This window comes from Cyprinodon tularosa, unplaced genomic scaffold (assembly GCF_016077235.1).
Source record: "Cyprinodon tularosa strain WSP-4 unplaced genomic scaffold, ASM1607723v1 ctg135, whole genome shotgun sequence".
Taxonomy (NCBI): Eukaryota; Metazoa; Chordata; class Actinopteri; order Cyprinodontiformes; family Cyprinodontidae; genus Cyprinodon; species Cyprinodon tularosa.
Genome location: NW_024038168.1, coordinates 682,811 through 694,999, shown reverse-complemented (window position 1 = coordinate 694,999; position 12,189 = coordinate 682,811). Strand labels below are relative to the sequence as shown.

Below are 12,189 nucleotides of genomic sequence, written 5' to 3'. Positions count from 1 at the left end.
TCCTCTAAAGTCCCTTTGGAAGCAATAAAATCTTTGAGATCTCCATTTGGACAAAGCTCCATGACCACATACACCTGAAGATAGGAAATAAAGTAATTAATCAGTAAATTATATTATTCTGTTAAAACAACAATACAAGTTTTACGCATGTTTTCCTTACAGTCATATTTCAAAAAAAGGAACACGTTTTTTTTCCCTTGTAAAGATTCTGTAGATTTGTTTTTTAAAGGCTTTAAATGAAATTGGTTATTTTTTCTACCATTGTGTTTACATAAGCTCATTTTCACCATATTCTTTACAGAGTAAAATAGCATTTTAATGAACAGTGAGAAAAAAAGAATCACAGGCTATATTGCAGCAGAAGTATCATAGCTTCTGTTGCTGTCCAATGGCAGTCTGTCCAAGGAAGCAAGATTGGTTTTTCGGAAGCATCTTGCAAACCAGTTAGTAACTTAGTGCTAGTAGTTTTCCAATGGGAAATTACATTGGGACCAAGCAGCACTAAATTGGTGACTAAGAAACGACATTGGCAAGGAACGCTATAGACAGCGAAAACATGCAAGAGGAGGAGAGTTTTGTGTCAGATGTCCTCCTCCGTCATACATTTTTTTATTTAGAGGAGAAAAGTGTGAAAAAAGTTGTTATGGAAGAGGACGCCGGGGCAGCAAAAGCTTAATTTGGTGTAGAAGGCTTACAGCCGTACATGTTTGAGCCCTTGCCTTGTAACTCTACCAGTTCTGTTAGCTCTACACCTGCCGAAGACACAGACATCCATCTCTGTGAACACTGGGAGGTAACTGAATGGTAAAGTAAATGATTCTTAATTCTTATTTCAACTGTTGCGTATATTAGCTGCGACATATGAATCAAGATGCTATGACCGAAAAAATTTGATTGACAGATGACCGTTGATATATGATTGGTCGAATTTAGGTGTACAAACTGGTGTATAACTAACTGGCCTGCATAAGATAACAAAAAAAAAAAAAAAAAAAAAAACAGATTTTAAGGCAGGATTTTTTTTTTATAGAAATTTTCCAACTTTTGGTACAATATAGTCTGATAAAGAGTACATTTATATACATGTTTAAGCCAGAATTATTTTACATTTAAATATTACTTCCCTACATCTTTAAAGCAATTTAAAAAAAACGCATCAAAGCAAATAAAGCCAAACTGCTCTCTAGTTTCACGACAGAACAGAGCAGAGAAACTGAGAATCCAGAGCCTTTGGAAATTCAAAGCATGTTGACCACAGTTGACATAGGGTATACATTTTTGCATTTAAGATTTATTGATACCCAGAACGCATTGGGTGTGAACGCACTGTATGAGAACAGGTACTGTATAAACCCTTAAAGGAATAGTACACCCAAAACATGATTAGCCTTCATTTTCTACTCACCCCCATGCTGAACAACACTCTGGAGTACTTTTTTGATATCTCAAATGCATCTGGAGATCTGGGAGGCTTCTTGCTGTCTGCTGACATTCAAATAATGGAGGTCTATGGTGCCCGAGGCAGAAAGGTCCATAAAAGTCCCAAAAAACGTGTCAATATCCCTCCATACTGCTCGTCCAATGTATTCCAAGTGTCCTGAGTGGGTAGCGTCCATAATTTACTCGAAACTAAGTCATTTAGAATGTTTTTAGAGCATAAACAGTAGTGTATAGGATTTCCTAAAAGTGTGTCACGGAAACCACGGCAGACCAAACCAGATGAAAGTGCGCATTCAGCGTCTGCTCTGCCGATAATGCAAGCGTAGAAGAAGAAATGTGCTGTTTACCTGTGCAAAGAAAGAAAAATGTCTGAGGACTTCAGTGTTGAGGAAGAGCATGAGTTCTTTGCCGAGCTGAATGCGCACTTTCGTCTGGTTTGGTCTGCCGCGGTTTCCGTAGACTCGTGAACGCGCTTTTAGGAAATCCTATACACTACTGTTTATGCTCTAAAAACATTCTAAATGACTTCGTTTCGAGTAAATTCTGGATGCTACCCACTCAGGACACTTGGAATACATTGGACGAGCAGTATGGAGGAATATTGACACGTTTTTTGTGGACTTTTATGGACCTTTCTGCCTCGGGCACCATAGACCTCCATTATTTGAATGTCAGCAGACAGCAAGAAGCCTCCCAGATCTCCAGATGCATTTGAGATATCAAAAAAGTACTCCAGAGTGTTGTTCAGCATGGGGGTGAGTAGAAAATGAAGGCTAATCATGTTTTGGGTGTACTATTCCTTTAAGATGGTTTACTAATGTTACTAGCCCCAACTAGAAAGAAAGCAGCACAGTGAAAGTGACGCTTCTAGATAGTTTACTTTCTCCCTGTGTTTTACAGCAGTAATTTCATTAGAATATATACATTAATATATCAGATTCACCCTTGATTTTTAAAAAGTTTTTCCCCAGAAACAAGTGAAAAAGCTTGCATTAGTCGCAGAAAAAAGAACAACATCAAGAAGAGACAGGAACACTGCTAGGACAAAATCCTGGGATTGCACTCATTACAAATTATCTTTACGGCAACAGGTTTCTTCAGACGATACGACTGTGCTTTCACAACTTGGCCAAATGCTCCCCGTCCCAGCGTTCTTATAAACTTGTAGCCTTCAGTTTCAATGAAGGTTTTATCCATTGTAACGGATAAAGGCGAGAGGTAATATCTAATAACAAACCAGAACTAGATTGTTAAATCATGTACTGTAGATGTTAATAATATCAGTTATGTTTTCAGAACTGTTCCTTAGCAACCATAACAAAAAAACATTCAATTTTTTAAATAACGCTTTTTGCCTCTGTTATGTTCTTCACAAACTGAATAGATTACTTAATTTAAAACAATAGAAGGAGAGTAATTATTTATATTTACTTTCAAATGTTTAAAGACTGAAATTATTAATTGTATAAGGCTCGGGCACAGCGCGTTGCATTCTGGGTACGCCGCCATATTGGCAGCTAGTTGCTACGGTAAACAAAGACCTAAAACAGCACCTAGAAAGAGCACAAAGACGAGTAAACAGCGATGTTAAAAGCGAAGAAAGGATGCGGAATATACCGAGACACACTGCAGAGGGAAGCCAGGGACCGTTATCTGCAAAAGATGGGCTTCATAAACGGACTTGATCCCTACGAAGTAGAAAGCAAGGAGTGGTGCGTTGGGGAAGAATTTCTACCGCCGTTTGCGAGGGAGGACATATTTTCCTATCTAGTGTGTGGCGTCAGTGCCTACACACATGAAGAATTTCGCTGCTACAAGTCGCTAGAGGCTTACAAACAGCTGACAGATGGAAAAGTTCACGACATGGAAGTAATCAAACCGAATGAGAACACAGTCATCAGAGCCAAGGTAAGTATGTTCTGTAACTTACCAGAATGAAAATGCCGGGAACACACTCTCATGGACACTGGGATTGAGTTGAAAGTTATATTTGGCCGTCTTACAGCAGCGACCCATGCTAGCCGGCGACTCTTTGTTATGGAGGACATTTGTTTTCCATTGAGATGCCTCCAGGTTGGAAAACGGTAAAAAGACAATCCATTTGGGATTTTTTTCCCCGTCCAGTCACAGCTTGCGCTACTACACCCTACTGCACAGCAACGGGTGACCATAACGACATCAGAGGTAAAATGAAACGGCAAAAAACTAAGCAAACTACTAGCAGAAGAAAGCTAGTCCTTACAGGCGCGAAGTCAAAGTGTAAACAATGGGCTGACCAGCTTTCAATATGGCTGCCGCACAAGGTGTGACGTCATGTGCCCGAGCCTTATTGTGGAGGAGTGACGATGACAACACAAAGCAGGCAGGTTTAAACAGTTCTTTACTCTACTCCAACTGAGAGCAACTGTACAGAAAATCCATATATATATACACATCCAAACAAACATAACTGCAACCTCTCCACTGAGTGAGAGTGGAGCCCCCTAGTGCAGTGTTTTTCAATCCTGGTCCTCAAGGCACCCTGCTCTGCATGTTTTGGATGTTTCTGAGAATCAGCTAACCTGATTCAGATGATTGCAGTTCAGCAAAGCCTGATAATCTGCTATCAATTGATAACAGGTGTGGGAAAGCTGGGAAATATCTAAAACATGCAGGGCAGGGTGCCTTGAGGACCAGGATTGAAAAACACTGCCCTTGTGGTCCCCCCCCCCCCCCCCCCCAAACACTATAGGGTAAAAAAACAAAACAAAAAAACTAGTCCAGATCCTTTTGTTTCAACAAACATCCAAAACGGCTGAACTTGAAACCTGTAGGATCGTCCTGGGCCATCCGTGCCTTAGGACGAGGGCGACACGGAGGGGCTGCAGGGGAATTGAGCTCCGATAGATGAGGATCTCTGGAGGGAGAACAGCGGTCCATTAAAATAGTGGAGGGGGGTCTTCCCCTGCGAGGAGCTCGGGCCGTTACCACCTGATCGTCTGCCAGGACATGAGCAGGTTTGAGCCAGTCAATACAGATTGTTTCCTTACGCCCTCCCAAATCCAAAAGAAAATGTTTAGGCCCTGGTTCAAGGACCCTGAAAGGGCCATCATACATAGGTCGTACTGTAGGGGTGATCTGTGTGCATCGTGTCGAACAAAAACAAATTTAGAGGTCTCTAAGTTCTCAGGAACAAAAGACTGTGGCAAACAATTGTGAACAGTGGTAGGAACACGAAAGGAGTCTCACTGAGGGAAAAAACGTTGCCCAAGTGGACTGAACTGTGGCGTAGGCGAATCAGGTAAAAATGCCCCAGGGACACGCAGGGGCTGACCGAAAACCAGTTCAGCTGTGGAAGCGCCAAGGTCCTCCTTAACAGCTGAACGCAAACCAAGCATGACCCATGGAATGCGGTCAACCCAGTTCCCATCAGTCAAAGAAGCACGGAGCGCAGCTTTCAATGACCTGTGGAACCGCTCAAACAACCCATTAGCCTGCAGATTGTATGCAGTGGTGCGGTGGATCTTGACCCCCAGACCATCGGCCATGACGGACCAAAGCTCTGAAACGAACTGTGGGCCCCTATCAGAGGTAATGTCAGAGGGAGGGCCAAAACGTGCAACCCAGGTGGACAGAAAAGCCCGGGCCACCGCTGCTGACGTTGTGGATGTGTGAAACCCTGTGATGGAGGAAGGGGACCCACAAGGTCTACATGCACATGATCAAACCGCTTGTTACTGTAGGGATGGGGAACGGTTCCAAGGGTGCTTTAGTGTGCCTCTGGATCTTAGCACGCTGGCACTGGACACAGGCTGCAGCCCATTCTCTAACTTTTTTGCGCAGTCCAGTCCAAACGAATTTAGAACCAACCAGTTTTACTGAGGCCCTAATGCTGGGATGTGAGAGGGAGTGTAAGGTGTCAAAAACCCGGCGGCGCCACGAAACGGGAACCAGAGGGCAGGGACAGCCTGTAGAGACATCACAGATCAGAGGAGGACCACCGTCCTGTATCTGTCTTTCCTCCAGCTGGAGGCCCGTGGACCCAGACTGTAATGCCAGGATGTCTGCATCACTGCGCTGCTCTGCAGCCATAGCAGAAAAATCGATACCGACATAAACTGGGGAGATCAGAGCTTGGGACAGACAGTCGGCCACTAAGTTGGACTTGCCGGCAACATGCTGAATGTCAGTCGTGAATTCAGAAATGGAAGCAAGGTGGCATTGCTGTCGTGAGGACCAGGGGTCCGATGTTTTGGACATGGCAAAGATGAGGGGCTTGTGGTCCACGCTCCTCCAAAACTGCCCCCACTGCCAGGTCAGATGCATCAGTTGTCAATGCTATCTGTGCTGACTGGGAAGGGTGGGCCAGAAGAGCAGCATCGGCCAAAGCAGACTTGGCATCACCAAACGCCTGGAGGCGTTCAGGGACCCATTCGATGCTGTCGGTGGCTTTCTTCTGTTTTAGAGCACTGTAAAGCGGATGCAGAAGTTGTGCTGCTTTGGGGATAAAGCGAAGCAGGGTCATTGCTCGCCTGGTGGATGGCGGATCCAGCTCTGAAACCACATAGTGGTAGTTTGTGTCTTCTGATGAGATTCCACGAAGAGCAAACTGTGCTTCGACGTGGAAGAACCATGATTGCGGATCATGTTGCCAAAAATCCGGGATCTTAACGGCCACAGCAAAAGAAGCCGGAGGAGTCGGTGGAGGTCCACCAGAAACGGCGATCGGCTGAGAGGAGCTGGGCAGGCCATCAGATGTGGACATGTTGGCTCACAGAGGTCACCAATGTGGAGGAGTGAAGATGACGACACAAAGCAGGCAGGTTTAAACAGTTCTTTACTCTACTCCAACTGAGAGCAACTGTACAGAAAATCCATATATATACACATCCGAACAAACATAAGCCCCCTAGTGGTCCGCCACAGTATTACAGTTTTTCTCAGTTGTTTACACATAAATTCTGGTACTTGAAACACAATGACCACAACATGTAACTCAGTAATCAAGCCCCTGAATCAATTCTACTGAACTACAAGCACAATTCCTGCTTTACATTCAAATTGCAGTTCCTAAACACACTTTTTTTTTCGAAAACACTACTCACAATTCTCTGCTTTTGTAACGGCTGTTTGTAACGCGCTAACTAATTCTGTGCTAGTATAATTCCATTGTGAGTCCCATGATTGTACCTTCATTAGTTCCAGTTTCGCCACTAGAGGTCAGTATTGCATAGGTTTTAAACGATCAGTTGACAAACAAAATCTGCTTCATTTGCTTTTTATCTGTTCACAAAGAAACTAAATCTGACTTTAATTCGCATAAACTCTTAATTAAGGCATTTTTAATTATACTTAAATTCTGAGAATCATAATTATTTTTTAAATTTTTCCAACCATACTCTGCATCCAGAAAATATTCACTTCATTTTTTTTCAAATCTAGGTATGCTGCATTGAATTAATCATTTTTGCTACAAAATATGCACACTAATTGCAATTAAAGACTTAAGTTGTTTTGTTTTATTTAACAGATGCAAGTAGAATATAAGGATAGAGGCAGGTACAGCCAGAAAGCTGGTGACAGAGGCAGCACTGTTAGCTGGGTAGGCTTCTGGTAGAAGATGAAAAAGGCCAACTGAAGTCCACCAACTGGGTTCAGGTACATCCCTGGGTGGTCAGAGTGGTGCAGGACAAACTATGGTCCGAGAATGGCTGCGTTTGCAGCCTAAATGTTTTTTATGGTCCTCAAATTGCAGGGGGTCTAGCAGTGAACCTGTAATCTGCTTTAGGTGCTTTAACACCAGTTACATAGAATAGAATTGAATAGATGAGCTTTATTGATCTCACAGCGGAGAAATTCACTCCTCACATATTGGCATAGTAATTAAAGAAGGTGTAAACAAGGAGGAAAAGGTGCATTAAGAATAATAAACAATATATATATATATATATATATATATATATATATATATATACAGTATATCCAGGTATATACAGTATATAAAGATAAATAAGGATTAAGGTGCAAGTGTACATGTATTGCATACAATGAAAAACAAAACAAAAATAAAAACAAGAAATAAAAAATAAAAAGATTTAAAAAAAATACAAGGTAGTAGCACAGAGGTTTGAGGTGACATATGTACAATCCAGATGGCTTATATACAGGTGGATTTACTTTAACATTAAGTGTAGTCGGTGAGGAACAACGGTGAGGTAGTGGTATGACTATTTTATTCACATATATAAAGGATATAATGATCTGAGAAAAAAACTGACACATCTATGGACAATAGACTCAGGGATTTTGAACTTGTTTTTTGCTTTTTTATAATTTGCAAGGTAAATCGTGGTTTGAACTATGTAATACTGTAGTACCGAAGTGAAAATGTTGGTTTTTAAGGTTTTTATGATGGTAAAAAACTGCAGGTAAGATGGGTAAATATTTATGTTTTATTCGTGATGAGAAGAGGGGAGTCCAGGTGTTGTACTTGACCCTCATTCCCCTAATTCAACATGAGGCATTTTGGTACCAGATTATACAGCACCATGTTACTCTAACAGCCTTAATGGATTCTGCTTGTGAAATGATCAAAAGTAAATATGAATCCCCCTCTATTCTGTGACCTGGGCAGGAATCCTCCTTGTTTGTTCCCTTTGCCATCGGATAGTCCTGACATTTTCATTGCTGAGTGGTCAGCAGGGTCAGGGAGATCATGTTGGATTAGGCTTTGAAGGGGGATGAAAGAGAGTAAACATCTGATAATGGCTGCTACCAGGCTGCCAGCCCTAGAAGGTGTGCACTGAGGAGATTTGATGTCCTCTATCAGAGATAAGAGTTCGTTAAACTATACCAATGTCTACCAAATGTCACTATTAGGGGAATGTTAGGAAGCAATCTGTTAAAAAAATTAGCAAAAGAATATTATTTTTTATTTATTTATTTATTTATTTATTTTGGTAATTGTTTCTCGATTTGTTTATTATCAATGCTCAAATGAAAACTTCAACAGGTTATAAGAAAAATCTTAAATATGGTCAAGAATGACGTGTTTTTTATTGATCTATGTTCTCACCATTACTTCTGAAAAAAGAACAAACTAAACAGAAACTAACACAGATGAGCACTCAGTCATGTTGAGCAATACAAATTCTAATATCTTTTTTTGAAAAAAGGGAAACTCTTTATGTATAGAACAAAAGCTCCAGTCATTTTGCTCTAAAGTGGAGCTGGAGAAGCCTTGGACTGAAGACACTGTTTTGTTTTTTTAACAGTCTGAAGAAGAGGATCGTCCTCAATTTTTTTCATTCTATGAAGAATTCTTTGTGAAATCCTCTTCAAACGATTTAAGGAAGTTCTTCTGAGTTTTATTTTCTTAATTTCCAAAAAAGCATTATAAGAGGTTTTTAATGAGGAATTGCTTCTTATGCATGGTCACAAATTATAGGAACAGAAATCTGTCTGGACCACATTCAATAACTTTTTCATCCTTAAGACTCATTTCCCCCTTGGTCAGCAAACACATTCTTTTCAGAGCTGCAAGGGCAATCCGACTCTAAAAACAAAAAACGTTTGTTTAAACAGAACAGACAACAGCAAACTGATTGTTAAATTAAATAACAATTTTATTTATTTATTTATTTTAATTTTAAAAAATGTCAACGTTGAATACAAGATATAGGCCTTTCATCCTTTTATTTCTAAGCGCTTTTCTGAAAGTAGAAATAACACAGAATGTTTTCTGACAAAGCTTTAACAATCCCTTCTGAAATTCATATAATATGAATTAAAGTTTTAATGTGTCACATCTTTGGATTAGCACCTCTTGGCGTTCAGAACTGTTTGCAGGAGATAATTGGAAATGGTCAGGTCTTGTGGACCTACTGTCCTCAGGGACCCTTGATTTTAATTGTAGGAGCACAGTAAAACAAAGGGGTCAGTAACGGGCATGCCATGCGTATTGGGAATTGGGTATATAAACTAAGGAGGAGGAAGAATCTGGAGAGAAATATAAAAATTACATCTTTGGGTACTGAGGCATTGGACCCTTCATTCAGTTACAACAGCATACTTTAAGAACATCTCATCTTTAAGGTGTGAGAGCTGAAGGTAAGATGATTTCCAGTCAATTGTTGTAACGGAAACCTTCCCTTGGCCAGACTTAACATCTTATCTGTCAAGCAAAATATGGTGTACCTAATTTAAGGTTTGAGAGCTTGTATGGTGGGAAAAAAAGTCAAGAATAGAAATTAGAACATCAATATAGCATACTTTGGGATTATTTTCAAAAAATGTTTACGTTTGTTATCAATGGAAAAGCTAGATTAAAAAGAACTTTAGCTGATAGAAAATTTTAGCATGAATGTTTTTCCTTTATGTCTTTCAGGTGTGAGAATCATGTCCCGACTGGTTTTGATGCTGGTGCTGCTCGTGTGTGTTGGCGCTCAGCTCTCCTGCGCCCAGCACTGGTCCCATGGCTGGTACCCCGGTGGGAAAAGGGAGCTGGACTCCTTTGGGGCATCAGAGGTTAAAAACAATGTTTGCTCTTTTACAATTTTTCAGTCATTATGTCATTATTTGGGAATATTTAGCTTTATGTTTGTTTTATGTATGTTTTTTTTTTTCTCATGGTCAGACCCCCACTCTGTTTTTTTTTATGTTTTCTTTAGATGTCAGAGGAAATCAAGTTGTGTGAGGCAGGAGAATGCAGCTATTTGAGACCGCAGAGGAGGAATACCCTGAGAGACATTGTTGTAAGTGAACAGAAATTAAAAATGATTTAATTTGGAAATAAACAACACTGTATTTTAAGCAATAAAATATAAACCACTCCTTGTTTTTAGGAAAAATGTGCCTCAGCCTAACATCTTGATAAATGACTCTCTTCACAGTTGGATGTGTTAGCCAAAGAGCTCCAGAAGAGAAAGTAGAAGTGTCCCATCACTATTATGCTTTTTATTTTTACCTGCGACTTTGTCCTCCTGTGTTATTGACCTGCAGTAATTCTGTTTTTTTTCCTTTTAAATATGTTTTCTGTGGCAAACCAAAGTGGAAGTTGTGATAGCCCGAAATAAAGTGTCTATTTTGATACTAACCTGATTGTGTGATTACCTTTAATTAGGGCCAGCCCAAGGCATAAGTGAGCTAAGCGACTGCTTAGGGCCCCAGGACAACTAGACCCCCCAGGAACATTTCCTTATTTTTTTTCATTATTATTATATTTTTTTTTACTATGTATTTTTCTGTGCATTTGAATTTATTGTTTCTATTTAGGGAAGCAATTTTAGTTGGGTTTTTTGTTGTTCTTGAACTACAGGTTATTTTTGCACATTGCTGTTGCAGTTTAGAACCAAAACTTTCAAACCACATGACACATTAAATGTAAATAAACTGCGTACTACTTTATTTTACTTTTTACACTAAATAATGAATACAGAGACAGAAAATAGCCTAACAAGAGCTTCAATTCATTCATATTTATAGCTGTGGGTAAATGATCTGATTAATGCACTGGTGAGTGCAGAAATAGATATTATTGCCAGACACAGAGGGCCTCAAAATCAAACTGCGTTTAAGGCTCCAAGGAGACGAAGGCCAGCTCTGTATTAAATGTTTTTGAACCCTCAAAGTATTGTGCGCATAGTGTGAAAAGTAAAATATCCAAAAACAGGCTAACAAATAAACAAGAAGTCCACAAAATCTACAGAAGATAGATGACTTACTCTAATGTAGGGGGTTTTTTTTGCCCTCAAATTCTAATAATGAAACAATAATCATACAGTAACTTGTAAAGTAAGTTTGATTATAAAGAATATTTATTTTCAGTGATAATAGATTATATACAAGGACCATGAGAATAAGGGTTGAAGAACAAAACTACTTATAAATACATACATACATACATACATACATACATACATACATACATACATACATACATACATACATACATACATACATACATACATACATACATATATATATATATATATATATATATATATATATATTTATATATATATATATATATATATATATATATTATATATATATATATATATATATATATATATATATATATATATATATATATATATATATATATATATATATATTTGTCTTTATTTAGAAAATATGGATCTTTTGCTCATTAATTTTCCTGTTTAAACAGTTTAGATTGACCACAAAGTTTTGGTACCTATCTACTTTTGGCCACCCCTCAGTTGAAATTGGTTATTGCCTTGCCACCCTCATAAAATTTTCTGGCTATGCGTCGCCTCTGCTCCTTCCACCTTCAACATTTTGTTCTGGACCATCAATTAACCAAATTAACCTAAAAAGTACCAACAGACTAATCAAGACAACTTAAAAAAAAAAAAAAAAAAAAAAAAAAGCTAAGTGACTTGCTAAAGTTTAACCAAAGTTGTAAAACATTCTTCCCTAACAACGAGTATGAAACCACAAGAAACACTATATAACAATCTATATAATAAAATGAAACTCAGCAAAACCTTAAGAGTCGTGTTTATGATAAAAATTTTGCCCACCATTTTGAACGTATTTGTTTCCCTTTTTTAAACTACTCTAGTATATAAAGGATTTTGATTGAATATTATAAAAAATATGTAATGAGAATAGTGTTCAAGCAAGTTTTGTCTAAATAAAATACTAGAGAAAAACACTTAGCACAATAATTTTGTGATCTCTGCCTATAAATATGTCGCTTCACTTCATTCAGTGGTCAATTTCTTGCGCATGCGCTGTTAGCTG

General features: G+C 39.0%; 1 protein-coding gene across 1 annotated transcript; it reads left to right on the top strand.

Annotated features, from left to right (window-relative positions):
• Positions 1-9,428: 9,428 nt before the first annotated feature.
• On the top strand, positions 9,429-10,513 carry gnrh2 (gonadotropin-releasing hormone 2). The gene is made up of 4 exons (XM_038277895.1): positions 9,429-9,528; positions 9,806-9,945; positions 10,089-10,172; positions 10,311-10,513. Exons 2-4 carry the CDS (start codon positions 9,817-9,819, stop codon positions 10,347-10,349), a joined length of 252 nt encoding a protein of 83 aa, XP_038133823.1. The 5' UTR covers positions 9,429-9,528; positions 9,806-9,816; the 3' UTR covers positions 10,350-10,513.
• The last annotated feature ends 1,676 nt before the right edge of the window (positions 10,514-12,189 follow it).

Bases quoted from the DNA above. Each gene is read 5' to 3' on its own strand.
- gnrh2 (XM_038277895.1), top strand. From the start codon at position 9,817: ATGTCCCGACTGGTTTTGATGCTGGTGCTGCTCGTGTGTGTTGGCGCT. The intron at 9,946-10,088 runs GTTAAAAACAAT...TGTTTTCTTTAG, and splicing joins ACTCCTTTGGGGCATCAGAG to ATGTCAGAGGAAATCAAGTT. The intron at 10,173-10,310 runs GTAAGTGAACAG...CTCTCTTCACAG, and splicing joins ATACCCTGAGAGACATTGTT to TTGGATGTGTTAGCCAAAGA.